The 27,500-nt window shown below is 37.6% G+C and overlaps 2 protein-coding genes and 1 pseudogene across 4 annotated transcripts in view; 2 read left to right on the forward strand and 1 right to left on the reverse strand.

Moving 5' to 3' along the window:
• Positions 1–27,500, reverse strand: part of LOC106880927 (carbonic anhydrase 6) — a 58,927-nt gene that overhangs the window by 29,698 nt on the left and 1,729 nt on the right. Inside the window, exons 1-2 of one of the 3 annotated variants that reach the window (XM_089359541.1) lie at positions 18,719–18,777; positions 18,505–18,585 (exon numbers count right to left, since the gene is read on the reverse strand). The exons of 1 other annotated variant lie outside the window; for it this stretch is intronic. The gene's annotated coding sequence lies outside the window, so the exon portion shown is untranslated. Of the gene's footprint in view, positions 1–18,504; positions 18,586–18,718; positions 18,778–27,500 lie in introns of those variants that run through there. One more of the 3 variants, XM_089359540.1, reaches the window with a different exon arrangement.
• LOC106876465 (organic anion transporter 3) lies at positions 754–18,720 on the forward strand. Its single transcript, XM_089360459.1, has 10 exons — positions 754–892; positions 1,889–2,097; positions 6,530–6,760; positions 7,321–7,523; positions 9,282–9,656; positions 10,655–10,789; positions 11,953–12,038; positions 14,662–14,782; positions 16,108–16,180; positions 18,514–18,720. Exons 1-10 carry the CDS (start codon positions 754–756, stop codon positions 18,682–18,684), a joined length of 1,743 nt encoding a protein of 580 aa, XP_089216585.1. The 3' UTR covers positions 18,685–18,720.
• On the forward strand, positions 19,970–25,541 carry LOC149133196 (selenoprotein K pseudogene; annotated as a pseudogene).

A 27,500-nucleotide genomic window follows, 5' to 3' on the forward strand; every position in this document is an offset into this window, starting at 1 on the left:
TCTTAGTTGAAAAATAAACAGGCAAATTGACATAATGCAATGTCTGCAAGTTGATGAGTACCACATATTCCTCTCCATTTTCTTATTGCTATATATATATATATATATATATATATATATATATATATATATATAGTTCAAATTTACAGGAAAACAAAAACGAAGTCAAGTGTATGAACAACAAGCAGATGTATTAGTTTGACATACATACATATATATATATATATATATATATATATATATTTGTGTGTTGTGTGTGTGTGTGTGTGTGTGTGTGGTGTATGTCTCTGTCTCACTGTCTCTCTTTTTATCTTTTTCTCCTCAATCTATCTAACTATCTATTTATCTATATCACACACTCACTCACACACAATCACACACACACAATCACACACACACAATCACTCACCTCGTCGCTGCTATATGACGTTTGCCCTTGCTAATTTGTTACTGCTTGTTTGAATCTCAATTAATTTTGTTAGCTCCGCTCACCTCTTTAACAATTATCCCCGAAAAATTGAAGATACCCAAAAGAATATATATATATATATATATATATATATATATATATATATATATATATATATATATATATACATTTAACCAGCAGAAGCTATATATCTATATAATACTACTTAATATTACTAAATATAAGAATAGATCTGAATTACAACTAAATATTTTAAATATCGCCTAACTGAATTGGATTGTGGAGACATTTACAGGACGAAGAAGACTACGCATACATACAATATGAAATCTTCCCAAGTCAATGTCGATGAAATCATAGACTGCTTAGGAGTTTCTCGATTTTTCCATATTACCCAGTACTTATTACTCAGCAGTTCGCTGATGATCTCGGCCTTTAACAGCTATCTTTTCATATTTACTGGTTGGTATCTATCTATCTATCTATCTATCTATCTATCTATCTATCTATCTATCTATCTATCTATCTATCTATCTACTAGTCTGCCTGTCTATCTATCAATCTGTCTGTCTTTCTCCCCAAATACAAAGCCATGATAGATCGTTGACCAGTGACTATTCATTTTTTTTCTCCGTGTTTTTCTCCTTGTCTCCGTATTCTTTCTGTTGAAGAGCGTAGCTCGAAACGTTAAAGACTTTCCGTATTCCCGAGCGTCATACTAATACATCCTTTTGTTGTTTACACCACCTGTCCTCGTCTGTTGTTGCTTTTTTTCGTACATTCTCCCATATATATATATATGTGTGTGTGTGTGTGTGTGTGTACGTGTGAGTGTGTGTGTGTGTGTATAGACTCATATATATATATATATATATATATATGAGTCTATACACACACACACACACACACACACACACACACACACACTCACACACATACACCCAAGCATGTTACCCGTCATACAACGGGTATCTTTGGAAATGAACATATATACTTTTGCTACTGGGAGTAATATGAGGAAATGTGACGTATGTACAATAATCATACTTGAATTTTTTTACATCTCGATGCTTCTACAAAATAATTAAGTGAGTGCTAATTTTTTAAAGAACAATATTTATTATCTTGTAATAAAATTAAATAAATTTCTCATTTGTATCACTCTTCTCATAATTACTCTGTCATTTATTCCTTCTTCCTCCTTCTCTTCCTCCACTTTTTTTTATTTTGTTTTTCTCACTATATTTCCTTCAACCATTGTATGCCATCAAGCCTAGTATGTACGATTATCCTACACCTTATATGTTAACTCTCTCTCTCTATATATATATGTTACTCTCTCTCTCTCTCTCTCTCCCTTTCTTTCTATATATATACGAGTATGCCATGCACTAAATGTTCCTCACAATCCTGTTTCCATATGTTCTACACACTTATCTCTTATTACATATTTTGCAGCCCTTTCTCCAGAGCATCGATGTCAGAAACTGACAGATTTTCAGCTCGATCAATACAACATATCGATTACTAACGTTCGTCTAATATATAAGAACTGTTCTATTGAAATCATAAGTTCTGATGGAAGAATTCCAGCCAAAAACCGAAGTCTGGCCTGTCTAAATGGTTATTACTATATAAAGCCAGTTCATATGTCACTAGCATCGCAGGTAGGTTAACTACCCTTATTATTATTATTATTATTGTTGTTGTTGTTGTCGTCGTCGTGGTTATCATTATTATTATTATTATTATTATTCAGTAGTTTTATTTTTATAACGTGCTTTCACTTCACTACCGAGCGCAGCTCTGTGCGCCTTGGGTATGTGCTGTGGTTTGCTGTGGTGCTCTTATGTTTACTGTATTGAAAGTGTTTTGCGTAGAATGTGTGCAGTACCCAGTAGTGCAATTTTCTGTATGTTATATATATTTGTAAGTCCTGGTGTTTTTGTTATGTATTTGTCTGAATATTTTTTTATTATACCTAAGGCACCTACTATGATAGGAATTGTTTCTGTTTTTAGATTCCACATTCGAGTTATCTCTATTTCCAGGTCTTTGTATTTTGAAAGTTTTTCCATTTCTTTTAGAGAAACGTTGTCATCTGCTGGTATTGATACATCAATTAGAAAACATTTTTTTTCTTCATGATCTTTGACAACTATATCTGGTCTATTTGCCTTAATTTCTCTATCTGTGTGTATTGGCATATCCCAGAGTATGGTTGCTTTCTCGTTTTCTGTGACCTTTTCTGGCGTGTGTTTATACCATCTTTTTTCTGTTGCTATTCCATAATGTTGGCATAACTTCCAGTGTATATAGGTCCCAGCTCTGTCGTGTCTGTGAATATATTCCTTTTATTATTATTATCATTATTATTATTATCATCATTATTATTATTATTATTATTATTATTATTATTATTATTATTATTATTATTATTATTATTATTATTATTATTGTTATCGTTAGTATTATTATTATTATTATTATTATTATTATTATTATTATTATTATTATTATTATTATTGAGTGAAAGAGCAGGGCATGCCATCAAAGTGACATTGGGGTAAAATATACGAAGCCCAGTATACCCATCATGACTACCTGTCTGATAAGGGTACACCAGGCACATGCATCACAACCATAGTGGCCTCATATCAAGATATCTTTCTTTTATTAGCCACACAGGGCTGCACACAGAGGGGACAAATACAACTGTAGAGCTTTTCTTTAAAAATAAAAAAAGGTAAAATAAAAAATAAAAAAATAAAAATAAAAAATTTAAAAAATTTTAAATAAAAAAATGTTTTAATCCCATCAAAAGGGATCGGTAGGGGCAAAAAAAGGAGTACCGTATATCACAGAAAATGTCAATAGTGTAAAATGGGGTAACATTAGGTTTATCCATGGGGAGAAAAGCCCACGGAAAAGACCACGGTAACCTCAGCAGGGAATAGACACATGAGAGCAAAGTGCTCTCTCTCTCTCTCTCTTTTTTTAAAATTATTTTTCTCGATTTATAGGATCATGCTCAAAGAGGTATCGTCACTCGCACGCACCATCTTTGCTACAAACAGCGCATGACCTTGCAGTTAGAATTTTCTTCAGGTCGAGTAGCCCATCCCGCTCAAAAGGTCCTTGAATAAAGGTTGTTTGAGGATGTCGAACGAAATATCCATGTTTCCAAACCCCGAAAGAATTCCTCTCAACACATGACAATGATGCTCCCCCACTACTTCTGCTCGTGATCAGAGATGCACATATCGTCAGCCTCTAAAGGACATGCTCAACTGGTTAAGATCAAGCAAATGACAAGCAAATCTGTGGTATTGAGCAGAATATTTGCTGTAGCCCATCTTTTATACCAAGACAAAACAATATAGATGATAGCACCTCCAATCAGTTAAGACATGAGAACTGGTACTGTATCAGGGCAATTTTTTTTATCATCATCATCATCAATCATCAATCATCATCAATCAATTATCATCAATCATCATCAATCAATTATCATCAATCATCAATCATCATCGATCATCAATCATCATCAATCATCATCATAATCATCATCAATCACCATCAATCATCATCACCATCAATCATCAATCACCATCAATCTCATCAATCACCATCAATCTCATCAATCACCATCAATCTCATCAATCACTATCAATCATCAATCACTATCAATCATCAATCACTATCAATCATCAATCACCAATCACCACCAATCATCAATCATCAATCGCCAATCATCAAATCAATCATCACCAACCATCAATCACCATCAATCATCAATCATCATCAATCATCACCGTCAATCAACAATGAACAATCATCATCATTTTTTGCTCCCCTTCATAACAGAATGTAGCTTATGTCTTCCATGGTTTTCAACGTAGAAAAAGTGACATCGTTTCAGATGTAGAAGCAATATCCGATTGTTCCATCCCACTTCACCTCTGAGACTGGAAATAGTGATGCGAATAAGGTTCTGTTTAATTCATAGCAAGCCAATACCCACGGAGAAGACTTGATCATGAAGGTTATTCTAGAGAGCCGATGTTCTGAGGAGGAAGGACTGGGTATTTTAGTTAGTGAAGAGTGTTGGATGTTCGGTATAACAAAGGTGACAAGGGGTGGAAAGAATAATGGGTCGGAAGTGCCTGAGTGTTGGATGTGCGAGACCATCCGACTCTATGAACGAACTCATTTTAATAGCGATAGAAAAGCCATAGAAAGGAAATAGTACATCTGTGAGTAATTGAACGCGGAAGGCTAAAAACTGATCAGAATTAAACTGTTCCTTGGCTCTGAAGGGGAAAAACTAGTCTTTAGAATATAATTTTTGCTATTCCATGAACGTGAGGTCGCCAGGAAAGACTATCAAAAAGTCATAGCGTAACATTGTAAAGACTTCGTGTACTCTCTGAGACCAGTGACGGTGAGATGCAATATTATTTTCTTTATGTACAATGATTCTGTCTATGTAAAGGAAACAAGTATGTCCGTCATTATTGGAGAATGTTTTTTTAGGGCTCAATTCATGAAAGCAATGTCTCTTTGAGGATTTTGCAAGAGAAACAAAGAATTGTTTATTTTGGGTCAGCCCAAAAATAATGCGGTTTTTTCAATTGCATGAACTAAAAAGTCGGAGGGAGACGAGATAAACTACCTGCATCAACTTGCTATAAAAGCAGGTAGTAATTTTACCTTGTACTTATTCTTGGTGCAAGTTTTGATGAGTGCAGTTCCATTTTAACATTTTTTTCAAAGCTATAGTGGAATTGACGAAGGGGCATATTCGGCATATTTTGCTTTATGAGTTCAATAAAGGCAGCAATGCAACGGAAAGTGCAAGAAATATTAATGCAGTATATGGGGATCGGACAGTAAGCGTAAGCCAGTGTCAACAGTGGTTCCAGAAATTCCGAGCCGGAAACTACAGGCTAAAACACGAGCCTCGTCCTGAAAGGTCTGTAGAGCTCGATGAGGACGTCCTGCAAGACCTGGTGGCATACAATTCTATCCTAACTGTTGAAGAAGTAGCAGCAGAGAAGTTTGGATTTCATCGACACCTGTCTGCCATCGGAAAAGTCAGAAAATTGGGTCAATGGGCTCCTCACAAACTTACCGAGTCTAATCGCGCGCAGAGATTGAATGTGTGCTCTTCTTTGCTGTCATGTCTCACAAATGAATCATTTTTGGACTGAATAATGACTGGTGACGAGAAATGGGTTTTCTATAAAAATGTCAAGCGCCAAGGACAATGGGCAGGGAAAGGAGAAACACCGGCCACCCAGGCTAAAGAAGGTGTTCACCCACGTAACGTGTTGTCGTCTGTCTGGTGGGATATGAAAGGTTTAGTACACTTTGAACCCAAACCAAAGGATAACAAAGATCTATTGCGAGCAGCTTGAGCGGCTTAAGTAAGCGCTGGAAGAAAAGCCACCATTTTTGGTTTCAAGTCGAAAGGTGTTCTTTCATCAAGATAAAGATCGGCCACATACAGCGAGGATGACATTCCAAAAGCTGGAGTAGTTTGAATGGGAAACGATGCTCCACCCATTATATTCGCCGGACATTGCCCCATCTGATTATCATTTATTCCGCAGTCTTCAAAATCATTTGGATGGAAAAAAATATGAATTCTGTAGACGAATACTGGAGGAGTATTTTTTGTCACAGACAAGTGAATTTTGGAAGAGGAGCTTTGCAAGTCTACCAGATAGATGGAAGAGCATTGTAGAAAATGAAGGAGAGTATATTTTAGATTAAAAAAGAACTTTATCTTAATTTTGAAAAATAAAAGAAATATTTTAAAAACTCATTATTTATGGGATGATCCAATATTTTGTCATTTGTCTAATATCGTTTGTGTGCAATTTTAGAAGCCTAATGCTATACGTGGGACACCATAAAATTCTTAAAACAAAAAATAAAACCCTTAATAAGAAAAAAATGTACCTGAAATTAGCTCTATGAAACAAGAAGTACTGAAGTACTGCTTTTGATGTAATTAAATGTACTTACACTACAAATTTTTAAGCCGTGTTGCTGATCATAGAAATCACCTCACAAGTATTTTTATATTTGCAGTGGGATCTAGTATGTAACAGACAAGGTCTAGCCGAGACTAGTCAGACGATATATATTTTTGGTCAACTCTTTGGTGGATTGGCATCACCATATTTCATCGACAGATTTGGAAGAAAACCTCCCTGGATTTTGAGTAATTTCTTACTAGTCATCATCAATTTAATATGTGCATTTTCACCGTCCTATGCCGTGTTTGCATCGATGCGGTTCTTTGCAGGTATTTTCCGAGAGGTATGTGTTTTATTGAGGATTTTATTATACATTAGACTTGTATTTGTCCTTCAGCGGGAAAAAGATCATAGGCTGTGGGTATTTGTGTATGTAAGCGATTGAGAGTGGGTGTATGTTTTCCAGAGTTCTTTCTGATAATGCATGTTTCTATCTTCTCCCAGTTCTTTACTCCCCTTTGACTATTACTAAGCAGAGGTACCCGACGATAATACCAGGGTATTAAGACAGAACACACCATACTTATGTACTTTAAATAATTATATACATACATAAGACATATATTGTATCGAAACAACACAACTCACTAATCTGGTCACTACATACATATGCATATGTATATGTATTACACACACACTCACACACACACACACACACAACATGCACACACACATAAGTGGATATATATTACCTACTTTTCTTTAGATGATTACTGTCACTGTATGCAAGGTTTTCTACAGTGGTGAATCTAAGTATTAATGGGTTATGCAGTATACTGTAAACCGTTTATCATTCACATATATTCACTTTAATGGAAATATACGTAATCATATATTTTGCAGGCTTACACGATCACTATTTTCACTGCTATTACAGAACTTTATTCGAAACGGAAGCGAGTTTTAATGAGTGGAATATCGACTGTGTTATGGAGTGTATGGAGTTCTGTTGGTGGGGCAGCAGCGTACTTACTCAAAGATTACTGTTGGAATGTCATTTATTTGTTTAATGCTGCTGTCTCAGGATGTTTTATCATGGAGGTTTTGTGAGTATCTATGTCTTTCACTCCTTTGTCACCATGAGTAATCTTAGGAAACATGCCAGACATACAATAAATATATTTATTATACTATGGAATTTCACACGCATACTTAGTCTCGATTTTCATCTACTACTGATATATATCTGTGTTTTTTTGTAACATAACACGTCTATAAGTGATGCCACCTCGAAATAAATACAATAGTTTAACATACTTTCAACTATGTATATACTTTATGTATGATACACAAATTGCTATTTTGAACTAATACTATACTCTTTTACTTGTTTCAGTCGGTTGACTGTGGCCATGCTGGAGCACCCCCTTTAGTCGAGCAAATCGACCCCAGGACTTATTCTTTGTAAGCCTAGTACTTATTTTATCGGTGTCTGTTGCCGAACCGCTAAGTGACGGGGACATAAACACACCAGCATCGGTTGTCAAGCAATGCTAGGAGGGACAAACACAGACACACAAACACAGACACACACACACACACACACACACACACACACACACACACACACACACACACACACACATATATATATATATATATATATATATATGTATGTATATATATATATAAAGTGTAGTATATTGCCACTTAAGTGTGGCTGACCCCTAGGGGTGGATGTTACTGTTGCTTTTAGCCCCAGGAGAACATCTCCTCCAGCTGGCTTATCGACACACTACTGTGTCCTGTTTGCCAAGGGAAGTTATCCCTCTCACCATGATCTGTAGCACGAACGGATCCGGATTTCAGGGTTATTTCCCTTCGTCGACGTTCGAATAGCCACTGATCCTTGGTGAGAGAGACAAAATCTTGGCAATCTTATATCTACTTTTCCAGTGAAATTCTTCACTGATATCGAAAAGGTGAAAACAAGCAATGTTAATTCTCTAAATGAAGTATTAACAGTAACTGCACGATAAAGTGTAGTATATTGCCACTTAAGTGTGGCTGACCCCTAGGGGTGGATGTTACTGTTGCTTTTAGCCCCAGGAGGACATCTCCTCCAACTGGCTTATCGACACACTACTGTGTCCTGTTTGCCAAGGGAAGTTATCCCTCTCACCATGATCTGTAGCACGAACGGATCCGGATTTCAGGGTTATTTCCCTTCGTCGGCGTTCGATAGCCACTGATCCTTAATAACCCAACAGATGAACTACAGGGAGCGACTGAAGGCACTAGGTCTCTACTCCCTGGAGCGCAGGCGGGAGAGATATGTAATAATATACATATGGAAAATACTGGAAGGACTGGTGCCAAACTTTGGTATCAAGTACTACAGGAATGCCCGCACGGGTCGCCACTGCATGGTGCCAAAGGTACCGTCCACTGCATCTCACATAAGAACGAGATACTGCAGCAGCCTCGGTTTCAGAGGACCTCAGCTCTTCAATGCCCTGCCAAAACATTTGAGAGACATGCAAGACATGGATGCGGAGGTCTTCAAGACAAAACTTGACGCTTTCCTCTCCACGATACCAGACGAACCAATGGCTCGTAATGAGACGCAGTTTAGGGCAGCTGTGTCAAATTCTCTTATACACCAGATGTGCCATCAAAACTCTTGATTGGACCATGTCAGATGGGGGAGAAGAGCCATGCAAGGAACGTGAAAATCACGGTGGTGCACCAGCATGACCGCAGCCACTTGGCTGAAACACATAAATAAAAAAAAAAAATATAGCCACTCCTGTATACATGCATGCATGTATGTATTTGATATTTCTTATATCTAATTTTTCTAGCTTCCTGACGGAATCTATCCGATGGCTTTTCGCTAATTCGAAAGTAAAACAGGCTAAAAAGGTAATCAAAATGGCTGCTAAACTGAATAACGTTGACTTTGAACACATCTGGAGCATAGCATTAAAAAATAACTCCGTACAAGAAGCAGCCAATCAGAGAGATGGAAATAATCCTGACAACCGACATCGTGACCCCCAAGTTCTGGCAGACGATGCAGCAATTAACCACACGAAAGACCACGTTAAGGAAGACATTGCAACAACAGACACCTCAAAGCAACCGAGTGAAAAAGAAATGTCAAAGTCTACCCAACTGAAGGCTATTTTTAAAATACCATACCTAAGGAAAATTACTATCGCCATTTCCATTTGCTGGTGAGACCAAATAATTCATTATTTTTGTTAATTTCAATTAAATTGTGAAAGTATTCATATTTCTATCAATCCTACGTCTATGGATTCTTGACAGAAGACGTTCACTTACAACTTCTACCTTTCTTCTTTCTCTTTAGTTTGCACACGCGTGTGCATGCATATGCGTATTAAGGTATACATGTACATACATCTATCCATCCATCCATCCATCCATACATACATACATACATACATACATACATACATACGTGCGTGTCTATGTATATATATATATATGTAACTCCCAATAGATTTGTTGAGTACCTTTCTTTCGCTTGTCCACTAACTTGTGTGTGTGTGTATATATATATATATATATATATATATATATATATATATATATATATATATATTAAAATTATAATTAAGGGTATCTAAGAGATACCACCATGCTTGAAATAGCAGCCATAACTTGACTCTAAAACCACATTAAATGAAAATTATTACCTTTTGAGGTTTTTATTTCCATTCTGGCCACCTGACAGGATCGGTATTTTTAATAACCACATTATCCTTGTTTATATATATATATATATATATATATATATATATATATATATATATATATACATACATAAATTGAAACAAAATACTTGTATAATTTGCTCAGCTTGCGATCATAAGGTCGTGTGTTCGATTTCTGGACACGGTAAGCACGTTGTGTCCTTGAGCAAGGCACTTCGTCTCACGGTGATCCAGGCTGCACAACTTCTAATGAGTAACAGTGGGATGATTATACAAACCTATTTCCCTCAAACTGTATTATAACGCTATACTTTCTCGTGAGTATGACTTAGTAACATGCTTTTAATTAATTGATTCAGACATTGTGCTATTTGGACTAACTTTGAGAAAACATTAGTCACAGGGGCCGAAAATATAATTTGACTTCTGTAAATGAACTAATCAAATCGATGATGTATCGTGGGAATATAATTTCTCTTTTCCTTATATGATAGGATGATAGACATAACATCATTCACCAGTCTTTATTTCATGGTGGAGGCTTTAGGAGGAAGTGTATATTTCAACTTTTCAATGCTGGGAGTGGCTGAAGTTGTTTCTTCAATATTTTACTCGCTGGGAGTGAGCAGGTAAGATTTTGTATACACTTATATCTATGTATGCATAATTTGAAATATAAAAATATACATGTACAGATACCCAAGAATACACACATACATGAACAAATACAGATGCACATTAAAATATTTGGTGATGTATCACCTGAAAATATTCGGAGTAATATCATCTAAAGAAATGGTACTTTTTGAAAATCTGAACTTACTTAATGTCACAGATTAAGCTATACAAGCACACTTGTCTTGAATGAATACAATATGCTATGGAAACATTTGTAGTAACGCCCTGAAACATCCATTTTTAAAATTCTTGTTTACTATAAACTTGACTAGTGGAAGCACAATGACCCAGTGGTTAGGGCAGCGGACTCGCGGTCATAGGATCGCGGTTTCGATTCCCAGATCGGGCGTTGTGAGTGTTTATTGAGCGAAAACACCTAAAGCTCCACGAGGCTCCGGCAGGGGATGGTGGCGAACCCTGCTGTACTCTTTCACCACAACTTTCTCTCACTCTTTCTTCCTGTTTCTGTTGTGCCTGTAATTCAAAGGTTCAGCCTTGTCACACTGTATCACGCTGAATATCCCCGAGGACTACGTTAAGGGTACACGTATCTGTGGAGTGCTCAGCCACTTGCACGTTAATTTCACGAGCAGGCTGTTCCGTTGATCAGATCAACTGGAACCCTCGACGTCGTAAGCGACGGAATGCCAACAACAGTGATCGAATGTATGTGCTGTACATTATCTCACTCCTTCTATCAAATCGACGTTGCCTGAACAGGTACATGGTGTACCACGTGTCAAGGTGTTGAAGTGATCATAGATCAACGTGAGATGAAGTGTTTTGCTCAAGAACACAACGCAACACCCGGTCCAGGAGCTGGAACCACGATTTAGATACTAAGCAGTGCAGCGAACGAAGTAAATTAATGGAGAGATACAACTAACATTGGTTTCAAATTTTGGTACAAGGCCAGCAATTTCGGAAGAGCTACTCAACTAGTACTTCTTTTATCAAACCAGAAAGGATGAAAGGCAAAGTTGACCTCGGCGGAATTTGAACTCAGAAGGTAGCGACGGACGAAATGCATGTGTGATACAAACAGTCATACTTGCGCAACGCAAGCGTGAAAAAATTTTCCATGCATCAAGCAACTATGTTTTCTCATTACTAGGTTTGGTCATAAAATATCGTTGATATTTTCAAAGACTTTTACGGCGATACTAACATTTTCAGCTGGTCTCTTGATGTTACTTGCAGGTAATGTAGCCATTTCATATAAAATACTTCCCTTTAAAATGACAAAAAAAAAAAAAGTTTTCTTAGCAGAACACACGCACATACATACATACATACATACATAACAAGTAGATTATTAGATCATTTAACACGCTGAAGCAAATATAAAAAACTAACTAACGAACATCATGCGATATTAAATGAAACACAATCTTGTCAGTTCATCATAGCTTTCAAACGATGTGTTGCTTGTGTATGTGTATAGCTCTTGGTGTTGTTGACTTCTGCAGTAGCTTGTTGGTGGAGATGATGAATGAAAATATGTTTCTTAGGCTGTGTGTTGAAGCAACACCAGCGAACATTTAAAAGGTTTTATTATCGCACATAAAGACAAACTGTATTAGCCTTTTTGCAGCGATGATTGCAAACTATGTTGGCCTTTTGCGGTAATAATTACATTGGCGAAGAGAGATACTGTTTGGAGTTTATGGAAAACTACAGGGTGTTTCAAAAAATTTGATATAAATTGAGATGTAAATATCACAAAAACTACATAGTCAAAGCATATGAAATTAAATAGGCTTAATGTTGAGCAACATAAGATTTATTCCTCCAAATTTGAATGAGAAATTCAAAGGTATGTGGATTCCATGAACAATTTCCCAAATGTTCAATATGCGCACTGCTTGAGACACGGCACACGTCAAGTCGGTAGTCCAGCTCCTCCCAAACACGCTGCAGCATGTCTTGGGTAACAGTCTACAGTGCGGTAGTGATTCTCTGCTCGTGTTCCTCTAGGTTTGCAGGAAGAGGGGGGATATAGACCAGACCCTTCACATAGCCCCATGTTTGCGCTTTCGCTTGTCATCTGCCGTTATGGCCTGAATGAGCCGCAGTTTGTAGGGTTTCATTAGCAAGCGTTTCCTCAGGACACGCCAATCTGTCGCTGGAGGAATCTGGGTTTCCAGCGCTTTCGCTTGTCATCTGCCGTTATGGCCTGGATGAGCCGCAGTTTGTAGTGTTTCATTAGCAAGCGTTTCCTCAGGACGTGCCAATCTGTCGTTGGAGGAATTTGGGTTTCCAGACTTGTACTTCTTATGGACTTCTTGAGGTTTCGCAAGAGTTTTTGACGAACCCGCTCGACCGTCTCTTCCGATGCTAGTGGTCGTCCAGATCCTTTTGTCCTACACAGACAGCCTTCCTCTTTGAATTTTTTGTGCTATGTCCAAATCTGCATTGCCGTTGGTGACTTTCTAGAGAACTCACTCACCAATGCACGCGCGCAGTCTTGTTCTACTGTGTTCGAGCATATTCCAACACACAAAACGCCTTTTCTCTTCCAGTAAATACCATTTCTATACTTGAAAAGATGAACATATCAAACATTAAATATAAAATTTTGACCTGTTTCTACACATGTTATAATTTGAAGTCATTTGAACAAGAACTGGCAAAGTTATTTGATTGCAAAATGATATCAAATTTTTTGAAACACCCTGTATTGATACTGCAATCAGCTACTTGCCCAACATAACTGAAAACAATTGTGCTATATTCGTGGCAACGAAGGTTCCTGTTATCTATCTTAGCCGTCTTCCTGGGTGGCAACAGAGGTTCCTGTTATCTATCTTAGCCGTCTTCCTGGGTGGCAACGAAGGTTCCTGTTATCTATCTTAGCCGTCTTCCTGGGTCGACTGGCTGTAAAAATGCACTCCGTCTTGTGCAACAAGAATGAAGACATATATCGCTCAGCTGCCTCAGCATTCAACAATTACCGCCCAAAAGCAGGGTATAAGAAAAAAATTCTAGAAAATTGAATCACGTGATGACTTGACATTGATTGGTTGCTTAGACCGATCACGTGAAACCATTGTGATTTGGTCGTGATGTTTGACCGCGTATCAAGGGATCTATTTTCGAATCCCCGCTACAGATGCAATATGCTTGCACATCGATAAGCATGGTTATAAATACAATTTAGGGGTGGAGCTTAGAAAATCGTGCCGCGAAAATAACCATGCCTAGAGAAAGGCTCGAACTGAAAGAATTGAGCGGACAGAAAGGCACATATACTACTAATATTGATTGCAACTCCACGGTCAAATATTTCAGGCGAGACAAAGGATGGGCACTATAGTAGGCTACCTAAGCAGAAAAGAAGGTGTTTAAATTTGGGTACCAGTAAACACGAAATATAATGAATGACAAAAAATATATTTCGTTATACATTTAAATCTAATCTAATATATTTATATTTTTATCTATATCATTTAAATATGTATTTATATATTTATATATAATGTATACTAGTTATTATTAGTTCCTACGTACATTTCTGGTTACTTGGAACTCAGCAATGGATATTCCAAGTGCATTTGAGTGCTTAGCCAGAACAGATCATCAGGGAGCACTTTATTGCATTACGGAGAACTAATGTCCTTTCTCTCCTTCTCTCTATCTTTCTCTCTCTCTCTCTCTCTCTCTCTCTCTCTATATATATATATATATATATATATATATATATATATATATATATATATATATATATATATATATATATATATATATATATATATATGTATGTATGTATGTATGTATGTATGTAAGTATTTACGCCAAATTATAATGATTTCTCTATTTACAGAGAATAACAAAACAACTGAAAAAATATTTGTGGTATTATATCTAGTGTCTATGCTGGGACTTAGTGCCACCTTCAGCGGAAACTATATATACACACCTGAACTTTATCCTACACAAATACGGTAAGGATGAAATAACAATTTTTTTCTACCTCTTATTTTTCATTTCTCTATAAGCACACGCATACTACTTGGGATAAGGGTTATATACACACACACACGCACACACACACACACACACACACACACACACACACACACACACATATATATATATATATATATATATACATAAAATATAAATGAGTAACAAAGAGGTACAGCTGTCAATCCATTACGGCTGTTTCCAGCGACTCCTTGAATTGATTAATGAAAACATTACACCATTGTAAAGAAACCCTTTTTGTCAGATGAACTTATGAGCTTCAAACATAAAGGACCATTTGACTTTTTTTAACGTAGTTACAAATTCACGGAGTAAAAATGTTTGAAGCTCATGAATTCATCTGACAAAACCGGTTTCTTTACAATGATGTAATGTTTTCATTAATCAATTAAAGGAGTCGTTGGAAACAACTGTAATGTATTTACTGACTCTTTGTTACTCATATATATTTTATTCACCTATCCTTGAATCTTGCTCTTCGTAAATATTATACACAGTATTTTTAATATAAAGTACATGTCTGAATAGCTAAGAGCAGATTTGTTCACTCAGCTGGGTCTTATTATCTGCATACACTGCAAGAATATCATGTGGCCGGCACTTATGCACCAATGGCCGGATAACTGAAGAGATGTCGGTGTGGGTTCCCACCCCGGCATCCGAAACTCGGAATTCTATCATGGCTACCGAATAAGTGTCACGCACACACACACACACACACACACACACACACACACACACACACACACACACACACACACACACATATATATATGTATATATACATATATCCTTGGCGCCAAAAGAATTTGGAAACTTCGAAAGAATGTGAAATAATTAAAAAATTCGTTTTTAACAGTTTGACTACAAGGAGGAAAATTGTAAATTAATAGCGTGTAAATACTGGGTTTAAAAGCCTTTTGGTTAGAAACACACGCAGAGATACGCATATATATATGAAGTATATAAATACATGTATGTATATGTATGTATATATTTACGCATGTATGCGTGTATGTATGCATGTGTTTGTGAATGTTCGGAGTTAGTATTGCAATTTCAATGCACACATGCACATACATATTGATATGAAATACGTTATATATATATATATATATATATATATATATATATATATATATATATATATATATATATATATATACGTACATATACATATATCGCACCCTCTCTCTCTCTCTCTCTCTATCTCTCTCTCTCTCTCTCTCACACACACACACACACATACACATACGTGACTGTATGTACAAATATTTTGCAGAAGTATCGCATTTGGTATTCCCATCACACTCTCAAGAACGATATGCCCTGTGGCGCCATTTTTCAAACTTCTGGTAAGTAATCTATATCTTTATCTCCTTAGACCTTGTTGTTTGTTGTTTGTTGTTGTTGTTGGCACTCCGTCGCTTACGACGTCGAGGGTTCTAGTTGATCCGATCAACGGAACAACCTGCTCGTGAAATTAACGTGCAAGTGGCTGAGCACTCCACAGACACGTGTACCCTTAACGTAGTTCTCGGGGATATTCAGCGTGATACAGTGTGACAAGGCTGACCCTTTGAATTACAGGTACAACAGAAACAGGAAGTTAGAGTGAGAGAAAGTTGTGGTGAAAGAGTACAGCAGGGTTCGCCACCATCCCCTGCCGGAGCCTCGTGGAGCTTTAGGTGTTTTCGCTCAATAAACACTCACAACGCCCGGTCTGGGAATCGAAACCGCGATCCTATGACCGCGAGTCCGCTGCCCTAACCACTGGGCCATTGCGCCTCCACTTAGACCTTGTTACATTAATTGCAGCCAGCATTGTAATTACGGACAAATATAAGCTACGAGCATTACGGAATGTTCTCACTGGATATCACGGGATCTTTATCCGGATTCAGATATAGATTCGTCAGTAGGATACCTGCAGACTAAGTTCACTGAGTTTGGACCCGGATATTTGTCCTCATCTTGTTTGTTGTTAACACAACGTTTCGGCTGATATACCCTCCAGCCTTCATCAGGTGTCTTGGCGAAATTTCGAACCTGGATTCTCATTCCTTAGGTTTTTTTCGATGTTGTTGTTGTTGTTATTATTATTATTATTATTATTATTATTATTATTATTATTATTATTATTATTATTAGATAGATAGATGAGTTCTTAACTTTTGTATACGATTGCCAAATTCCATCACTAAGGTAAACATAGCTGACGTAATCCATCACTACGGCCAACTCAATGACAAAAAGCGCAACTCGAAAGTAACTTATTTATTGGTCCTTTGATATTTTGAACCCGTTGAAGACACACGAGATGTCGAAATATTGTTGTTCAAAGGACCAATAAATAAGTTACTTTCGAGTTGCGCTTTTTGTCATTGAGTTGGCCGTAGTGATGGATTACGTCAGCTATGTTTACCTTAGTGATGGAATTTGGCAATCGTATACAAAAGTTAAGAGCTCATCTATCTATCTATTACATTTCTGCTGAGTTTCCAGTCCTCTCTATAAACTATTATTATTATTATTATTATTAAGACGAAGAGTGCGATTTTAGATGTTTTATTTTTTGAACAACATTTCGACATAACGTCTGTCTTTCTCAAGTTCAAACCAAAAGGTGATTGAAAATTCAAAATTTCAGAAACCAAACGTAAACTATGAACGTGAGTAACCAGCGTCCATACGTTGATAGAATGACATCATCAGCTTTTGTCAGTTTTGTGTTCTTTTACTTATTGTTTTAATTTATCCGTCCAATTCTGGTCCGTCAATATCAGCCGGATAGATCTTTGCTAAGACAGACAGTCTTCTGGCAATTTTCCACGTTTGAAATCTCCAGAAAATATGTGCACATCAAGCAGAAATTCAAATCCTGAATCTAAATCTCGTGAGCGAGGAAATCCGATTATTTTTGTTATAACAATTACTATTGCGGTCTTACAATAAATACAATTTATCTCAGTGTCGTTACATTATCCTTGTATGATTTTACATTGAGTGTATGAAAGCAAGCCGAACAGCGTACGGTTACTATTTCATTTTCATTCTCTTTGGGGATTTTGTTGTTTTGTTGTTGTTATTATTATTATTATTATTTTTGTTTTTTGCTAATATCATTCGATCATCTACATTGATACGTCCATATATCAAAATGCAACAAAATGCACTCACAGCTATACATATATTATACACATACACTACATGAGGTAATCACAAAACAAAAAGAAAATCCATCCTATCAAGGATTTTACATGAAACAGACCGTAGCACATCGACCTTTACATAAAGTCCATTAGCAGAACAAGAGACTGAATTCAATGGTTAAAAAGACAGAAACAGTAGACTTTGTTCTGAGTTTGAAATTTTCAGATGACATTAAAACTATTTTCGACGGCCGAGACAATGTAGAATAAAATGTTCTGTCTGAGAAACGAGAGAAAATACAAAAACTGGTATTCGAATATGTGATCTACATTTTCCGCATACTTAGATCACCTCTACATTCACAGGCACACACACACGCACATACACACCAAATATATCACAAGCGCATACACGAGTACCCCCATTCACACATTCACATATACATACGAGAGTGCGCGTACCAGAGACACGCACATACGGACAAAGTTTTAAACGTATATCTATGTATTCAAAATATTTTCTTTACCATTCACAGACTTTGTATATTCCATGGGCTTCCGGTTTTACAATGGGCTCTGCATGTTTAATTTCTGCTGTATTGGTTTGGCTATTTTTACCAGAAACAAAAAATAATGTTTTAATGCAAACCATCGAAGATGTCCAGAAAATGAGAGCAGAAGAAAAATCGAAGTCAATAAGAACATAAATTATATCGTAGGAAAAGAAACACGTAAATTTACCTCTGCTTTTACAATGGGAGATCGGTTTTATTTAAAGTACAACCTTATAATCTTTCCTCTTGGCAGTCCACATATGTTTGCCTCAATATAAGTTACAGTCGTAAATTCAAATATTCTATTATCTTAGAAGTTGTCACAGAGAAAAGGAAATTGTCTTGCATGTGGTGAATTCCTTGCTAATATAAAATGGCTTTTGGAAGAGAATTATAGATCGGCATGTATAATTTCACCGTCACAACATGAATGGAGTTACCTTATATAATCGCTTTTGTTAATTACTACTGAAGCATTTTAATCTTGTCTGATATATTAAATATTCATTTTTATTTATCAAAAATATGCTTCCCCCGTTATATTGATTTCATTATATGCAAGATTTATTAATCCATTGTAATGTTGTTGTTGTCGCCGTCGTCATTGTTAGCGTCGTCGTCGTTGTTGTTGTCGTTATCATCATCATCATCATCATCATCATCATCATCATCATCATTATTATTATTAGCTGGCAGAAACGTTAGCACACCGGGCGAAATGCTTAGCGGTATTTCGTCTGACTTTACGTTCTGAGTTCAAATTCCGCCGAGGTCGACTTTTCCTTTCATCCCTTCGGGGTCGATAAATTTAGTACCAGTTGCATACTGGAGTCGATCTAATCGACAGGCCCCCCTCCCCAAAAATCTTGAGCCTTGTGCCAGAGTAAAAAAGATTATTATTATCATTATTATGGCCGTCCTACTGTGAAGTCACGGAAATTTGGTGCTCCGTAAGTTGAAAAAGTATTTGTAATCTTCTCGGCCTTGAAAGGCCCCATCTTTTGACTTCTATTGTTATCATTAGATTTCGGAGATTGTCTGGATTGTGCAGATAGTATTTTGTGTAGAAACACTCTATGTTTTGCAGAGGGTGCACATAAATAATTTTTGAATTTTAACTGCTTTCGGCAAAACAAATATTTCGCAATTTTCTGCAATTTTTTTTAAAGATGGCTGATAAAGAAGCCATCATAATGTTCGATAAAGGAACGCGCTCCTTGAGAAATTTTGAGAACAAGGAAAGAAATGAGAACATCGAATGGCTTAAGCTTAGTGACGTCACCGTGGCGAAAAATGTTTCGTCTCTAAGCAACGTTAAAACTTTTGGTGTCCACAAAGGGAACAACAACAGCATCAGCAGTTGCAGTAGCAGCAGCAGTAATTATAGCAGCAGCAGCAGCAACATCAACAACAAAAACAGCAACAAAAATACGAAAGAAATAAAGCACAAACTGAAAATATTGCTCCTGTTCGTTTTGCGTCAGCGACGAGAAATATGGAGTGCTTCCACATAGACGAAGAAGAATTAAAATTTCCTAGGAAAATTGTTTAAAGAGATGAGAGAAGGGTTGCTCTAAACCCTCCATCGGACGTGATAGAAAATATCGCAAGATGCACGGTCACACACCGTTGCACCGGAGTCAAGTTTCGGCGGGTGGAAAATGATCCCGAGAGCGAAGTACAAAAGTGCTTGAGAACAAAAGACGCACATCACCCGAGGAAAGAAATTTGGAACCATTGAGGTAAGATTTGGGACGGAAGAATAAGCAAGATGTAATTCCGCAACCACTTTGAAGAATGACAACTTTTTGTTAATCCCCAGCTATCGCGGCTAACATCTTGCCCAGATTAGGGTGCTGAATGTGCCGCCAGAAATATCCATTACCTAGTTTGTTGTGGCCGTCTAGGCAGGTTTAGAAGAAGACGAAGTTACAATACGGGACATCAAGAAACTACTTAAGCAAAATTGGTTAGGTATAGGTATGGAACTGACCCCACAATGCAAGCAGGACCATATCGATCAGCTGCCTGATCTAATCGATCTCCCGGATGGCACTCATCTGTCAGTGTTCGTGGAAGGTAGAAAACGAAAATACCATAAATGTGGATCTGTAAAAACACTTAAAGGATTCCTGCCCTGAAACAAAGGAAAATAAAATTTCACCACAGGGAACATTACAAGTACCACAAGTGCTAAATCATGAGCAAGTGCACAAAACTCTTACACCTCCCACTTCTACGCTCACACCCACTCCCAAATTAAGACAAAGAAGAAGTCTACCCCCGATTGCCCCGGAAAAGCAAGTTTCTCCTGAATGCTCTTCCTCCTAAATCAACATCAACTGCAATGAAATGGAGAAGGAAAAGCTGAACGAACAGTAGATCACAGTGACAAAAGGGGGTCGGCGAAAGAAGAGGAGAGTATATAGCCCTACTCCAAGAAATCAACAAAGACTTTTTATGAAACCACAACTGCAACACAATTCACAACAACTCCAACAAAAACTTCAAAAACAGCAACATCATCATCAACAACAGCATGAAATTAAAGAAACAGAAACAGCCGATCACAGAATATCCATCAGACTGTAGACGAACTGTAATCCATCAATTTCACTATTGTGAACGAGTGTAACAGTGAATTGATAGATTTTGTAAATCAAAATAAAAAACGGTATAAAGACAGAGGGAAAGGAATTTGAGGACTTCATCCTCAAAACCCCCAAGGACAGACGAGGGAAAGGAATTTGAGGACTTCATCCTCAAAACCCCCAAGGACAGACCTTTAACTAAAACGTCGTCAGATGTTTATAAAACAATAAGAGAAAAATTCCCATGTAGGCGCAGGAGTGACTGTGTGGTAAGTAGGTTGCTTACCAACCACATGATTCCGGGTTCAGTCCCACTGCGTGGCACCTTGGGCAAGTGTCTTCTACTATAGCCTCGGGCCGACCAAAGCCTTGTGAGTGGATTTGGTAGACGGAAACTGGAAGAAGCCTGTCGTATATATGTATATATATATATATATATATATATGTGTGTGTGTGTGTGTGTGTGTGTGTGTGTGTGCTTGTGTGTCTGTGTTTGTCCCCCTAGCATTGCTTGACAACCGATGCTGGTGTGTTTATGTCCCCGTCACTTAGCGGTTCGGCAATAGAGACCGATAGAAAAAGTACCAGGCTTACAAAAGAATAAGTCCTGGGGTCGATTTGCTCGACTTAAAGGCGGTGCTCCAGCATGGCCGCAGTCAGATGACTGAAACAAGTAAAAAAGTAAAGAGAGAGAGAGAGTATGTAGCGTGGGGATCTTTAAATCAGTTGATAAAAAAACTGTTGAAAGGGCCTTTTCAAATTTTTTTCGCCGGTAGAGAGGCCTGGAACTTCCGGGCTTCTCGAAAATGAAGGTGAGTAACCTCCTCTTTTTCTGTTCTCCGACTAGAATGCCTCTGCTAAGAATGAAGTGTGTGAATGTGCATGACCTGGGATCACCCTGGAAGCAAGGTCACTTGCTCAATGATTTCAGGTCGCTTGATTTGGATGAGGCTGCCACTAGTGAAACAAGGATCTACGGAAAACATGCCGTAGCATCCATTTTCGAGAACATCGAGTTGTTTTCATCTTGTGTTCTATCTGCAGCAGTTCGACCTGCAGAGACTCATTGATCTAGAGCTACGCACCCTGTTGGAACCCCTATTTCAACCGCCTGCGTTCGCAATCGTACTCGCTTGATCATTACTCAACATTCATGGCCATAAGTGAGGATAGGCGCGAAAAACCAAACTGAAGATACCGAGTTTGGCCTTTTTTTTTTTTTTTTACCAACCTTTCCTTTTCTGACGATCGAATGCTGGAGCTAACGTATCGTTGTTCTACCTTCTGCAATTCTAGCATCCAATTCAGCCTTCTGCACCACATTACTCGTGAATATAGTCTCAAGATACATAAACTTTTCCATTTGTCTTAGTAATGTTCCACTAACATGCAGAGTGCACTGGGAGACTTTCTTGAGAGGACCAACGTCACAACACTAGTTCTTATCCCTGTTTTGCAGCACTCGGCAGCGAACCTATTTGCTGCATGCTGGAGATCACCTGATGAGCCAAAGAAATTCCTTTATAATCATCGGCAAATTATGACATCATAATAGAAATGCATCGAAATTTTCAAATGAAATATAAAGCAAAGGGGAAAAAATTGTAATGTATTCTCTTCCTTCAATTTTCTATGAAAACAATTCACGATTAAAATGACGTCATAAGAGAATATTTTTCATATTTTACAAAATTTCTTCTTTCACGAAATTGTTGAAAAGCGTGTGATGGACAGACAGGCGGACGAACAGGGAAACACATCTCTTATTATTATATAAAATTCAACACAACATACATTGTTTACTGGCGACCGCCTTATGTTCACAATTGTTGTTGGAATGAGACGTGAAATTCTCTACTATGGTGTTTCGTGGTAAAAATTGTCTTCGGTCAGCTGACGATCGAAAAGTTTCCGGTTTTTTCCGCTCAGTATTTGAATATTCCCTTTTCTGCCACATTGATCTACGTATTCTTTTCTTCCTTATATGTATGTATGTATGTATGTATGTATGTATGTATGCATGTATGTATGTATGTATGTATGAGCGAATAGATTCCAAAGAGGCTGGTGTTAGTCTGCATCGGCAAGACATGTAATGGAGTAAAAGCAATGAAATGAATAATATGAACTTTCTGTTCATATTATAAAATCCAACGTTTCGGACAGAGTCATTCTTCAGAGAAAAGTTGCAAGGAGAGAAATTGATGAGAGACAGCAGGGTTTCGCATCCTCTAAGATAAAAAAAAAACTGGTTGCAACTGATAAAGGAACGTAGGACCACGTGAGCTTCACGAGAACAGGAAACGGTGGGGAAAAATAGTGTAGTGTAAGAAGGTAGAAGGAAAGAAGAATGAAATAAGGAGAGAAGGCAAAGTCGATCGTGAGGTGAAGGGAAAAAGACGGGAGTTGAAGGATGTGAAAGAGTTAAATTAACTAAGAGGGGGTGAATGAGTGGATGGGGAAACGTCCATTTGAACCTGTCGGTGACATCGTGCCAAATTCGGATATGAAATTTATTTCCCTCTGTTTCTTTGAAAATGTGGATCCATGGTGTGCAGCGACATCGTACTCTGCTGAATGGCGGAATCGCTTGCGTTGAAATGGGTAGCTACAGGTTGGCCTTCCATACGTAGTAGTATACTTCGAATATGCTCCCGAGAGCGATCAGCAAAGCGTTGGCCTGTTTACTCAATGTGAAAGGGCGCCACAAAGTTTGCATATGATATAATATATAAGGTTAGACGATGTGCAACACAAGTACTAAGTAAAGTACGATTGTAGTGTTGTTTATGTAGTAGCAGGATTTGTATCATCAGCGAGCGCACTTAAAAGGGTTTGGATTGTGCAGAGCTTGTTACTGTGTTGTGCGTAGACAGACAGACACAGGCAGGCAGACAGGCAAGCAGACAGACAGATCGATAGACAGATAGATAGATAGATAGATAGATAGATAGATAGATAGATGGATGGATGGATGGATGGATGGATGGATGGATGGATGGATAGATATATAGATAGATAGATAGATAGATAGGGGTATATGAAAGGTCTTTGGAATGTTTTATAAATCGTCACTGTACCTTTGATGTGGAGGATGCAGGTCACATTGCTTTGTTATTTATTTATGTCTTAAAACCCCCAGGATTTCTATACATTGCAAATTACTTACTACATATCCCGGTGCACCTCTGATAGCAAGCATAAAGGAAAAGCCATAGGTTGAATACAAGAGATGTAAGTCATCTGTGTTCATAACAAATGTACACACGCTGTCGATAGGGCACTTCCTGCAGTATTTGTCCTGTGATAAAATATTTTAAGGACTTATCGAGTTAAAACCGCAATAAACGTCGAAGATGGACAAGAATTTATAGGAACCTGGCAGGCGTGAAGTGGATTCGATCCACTTTACCCATATTTGAATAGCTAGGCCGAAGCGGTCTCCACCACTTGACCCTTTTCTGACCTCTTCTACTCCATCTAGAATTGAGGTAAACAAGCTAAATCCTTTGCACTCACTGCCCTGCTTCATGGCTATATAAACAGGACACTCCAAGAAAACTTCCTCTTTCTCTCTTTACTCGACAGCTTGGTCGCTGGTCGGCGGCGACTGGACATTTGAAGCCATGGACCTAAGCAGGCATACGAGCTAGTAATTCCTTTTCTCTATAACACTACCATCTCTCTCTATACAATTACTGCCATAAAAAAAGGAACATACAGATACAGGCCTAAATTCCTAACCTTGCATGTTTTATATGCTATTGCACTGGCCTACCCGTCGTGGTAAGGCAACATAGAATGTAACGGCAAAAATAAATATTTTCTTATAAAAATGTTCATGTCCATTCAATCTTATAACCGTTACAAGTGGTGACCCCGACATCGTTCAACCTTATAACCGTTACAAATTCACCCCGACAGCGACCAGCGAGCGTGCCAGATGCATTTCGTTTTTTTTGGTGGGGTAGGGGGTTCCTTTCTTTCTGACAAGTATGGTAACTATTTCCTTGCAGCTAACACAACTGTGATAATGTATAGAATTAAGGGTTTTAACGATAAACGTGACCAAACAGCCAAAATAAATATTTATTGTACCCTTTTTTTCCCCGAAAGTTTTCGTCTTCGTTATATCTTCTGATGAATGTTACTTTGGTGAGAAACCGGAAGTGATGGGTACTGTAGTATCTTCGAGGACTCCTTGGCGACTGTCGATCATTCCAGGAGTTCTATTTCGCATGGTAAACATTATCATACATTTTTTTCAGGATGTTAATATCGCCAATCATGACCCAGTATAACTGTGGTAGCAGCTACCGATCAGATGGACGAAGCCCACTACTTACTCCAAGGCGGCGCATGGGCAGATTGAATTTTGACAGCGATACGCTTGATCTCCCACCAATGGGAGGTGGATAAGGACTGTAAACGGAAAGCAGTCTGCTGTCTCAAAAGGACTGCAGACTGCCTCAGATGTTTCCCGCTAGTCTGGAAACAGTAATTATACCAAATCCTCCACTTCTCCTCCCCCTGCTCCTCCTTCTCTTCAAACCCACCACTACCAGCACCATTTATCTTCTTCCCTCTTTCTCTCTCTTCTGACTGCATGACATCATGAATTTCTTTTTTTTTTTTTTTTTTTTTTTACTTTTATTATTTTCCAGTATTCCTTCTTCTTCCTCCTTCTTTGCCATGATTTCATCCAGATGGCTTCAAGAGTAACTTTGGTGGTATATAGCTGTAGCTCTCCAACCGTTTTTGCACCGTAGACTGATTTCATGCAGATCATATAATACATATTTATTATAACAGCTGGATGTTTTTCCTCCAGCCGTAGAAACCATGCCAAAACAAACATGGAGCCCGGGCAGCTCTTCGGCTGGCCAGCTCCTGTCAAACCGTCCAACTCATGCCAGCATGGAAAACGGACGTTAAGTGATGATGACGATGATGATGATGATGATGAATCCATGAGCTGACATTCCAATGATTTCTCTACTAAGCCATTCCATACCAGCGAGATGATTGTTAGCACACAGTAGAATCGGTTTAGAAAGTATTATGTAACTGGAGGGCGGAAAAATATAACATCTGATTATGGATTTTGATAAACATATAAATAAGAGAATTGAATGAAAGATTGATAAGTAAAACATCATAATTAAGTTTCGTTTTTGGATTTGGCTTATTATCTAACGCACTTTACCGGTGGGTGTGTTAGTTAATAAGGCACTAAAAGAGAATGACTCTCCCCAGACACAACAAAATCATCATTAAATCTTTCCTTTAAATGAACTGGCCTGCTACTTGTCTCTTACTCTCACTCATGTAAAAAGTAAAATCTAAATAATGAAATAATGACGTAGTGGATAGTTACGTCATTGCGATGAACGCTGAACGCGACTCCATTCGAGCTGGAATATATTTTTTCACTAAGTTGTCCTTGTGAATGATAAATGCTTTTGATAAACTTTTGTAACTATCTAGTTATAGTTTGGTAATTTTTCTGTCTTGGTTGGCAGCATTAAAAGTAACAATTCTGTTGAATGGTCGTAAAACCTCGACAATCTTCCGTTGGAGGTTGATAATGACAAAATATTGAAGTGGAAGCTTTAATTTGGTTTATAATCATTTATATCTCACAACAATTCATTGTTTCAAAAAGTATAAAGAGAAATTACCTTCCTAATCTGATGTTCAGTTCTCACTTGTATGGATTTTACCTTTCATTTTATAACAGCGTTTATTCAATTTATCCGTGCATCTCTCTTAACAAAGATTTGTTATTGAAAGCCAAAGCAAGGAATCATTATCATAAGGTAAGTTTTATTATCGTTCTATTAAAAACATTCTATATTTTTAAATGACTATATTATATCAAATAATCAAAATTAGTACACTACTCTATAGAAAGGTGGTATGTCATGTTTTTAGACGAATCAAGTTGTGTAATGTAAAGTATAGGTGTTGATATGAAGAAATATTACTCTAGTTGCCCCAATTTAGGTAACTGGAGAATAGATAACCAGATATTTTGAGAAAAGTTGCTCACAATAAACTAGCTTGCTCTATAGGAGATTGGAGGTTGTTCCTTTGATTTTTCTCTATCGCTACAGATTCCGGTTAATTGAAGAATCAAGTTACTTGATGAGTTTTATTGAGCATAGCAAACCATTTGGCGGTTATTGCATGTAAATGGCGCTAGCACTCAGCAACGGGTCCTTCTTCAAAAATATTGGTTTCAAATTTTGGCACAAGTCCATGAAGGGTGCGTGGTGGGGAGTCAATATCATCAATCCCAGTGCTCGGCTGGTACTTATTTTATCGATCCCGAAAGAATGAAATGCAAAGTCGACCTCGGAGGTTTTTGAACTCAGA

The sequence above is a fragment of the Octopus bimaculoides genome, chromosome 11, assembly GCF_046866305.1.
Source record: "Octopus bimaculoides isolate indiv1 chromosome 11, ASM4686630v1, whole genome shotgun sequence".
In the NCBI taxonomy this organism is placed as follows: domain Eukaryota; kingdom Metazoa; phylum Mollusca; class Cephalopoda; order Octopoda; family Octopodidae; genus Octopus; species Octopus bimaculoides.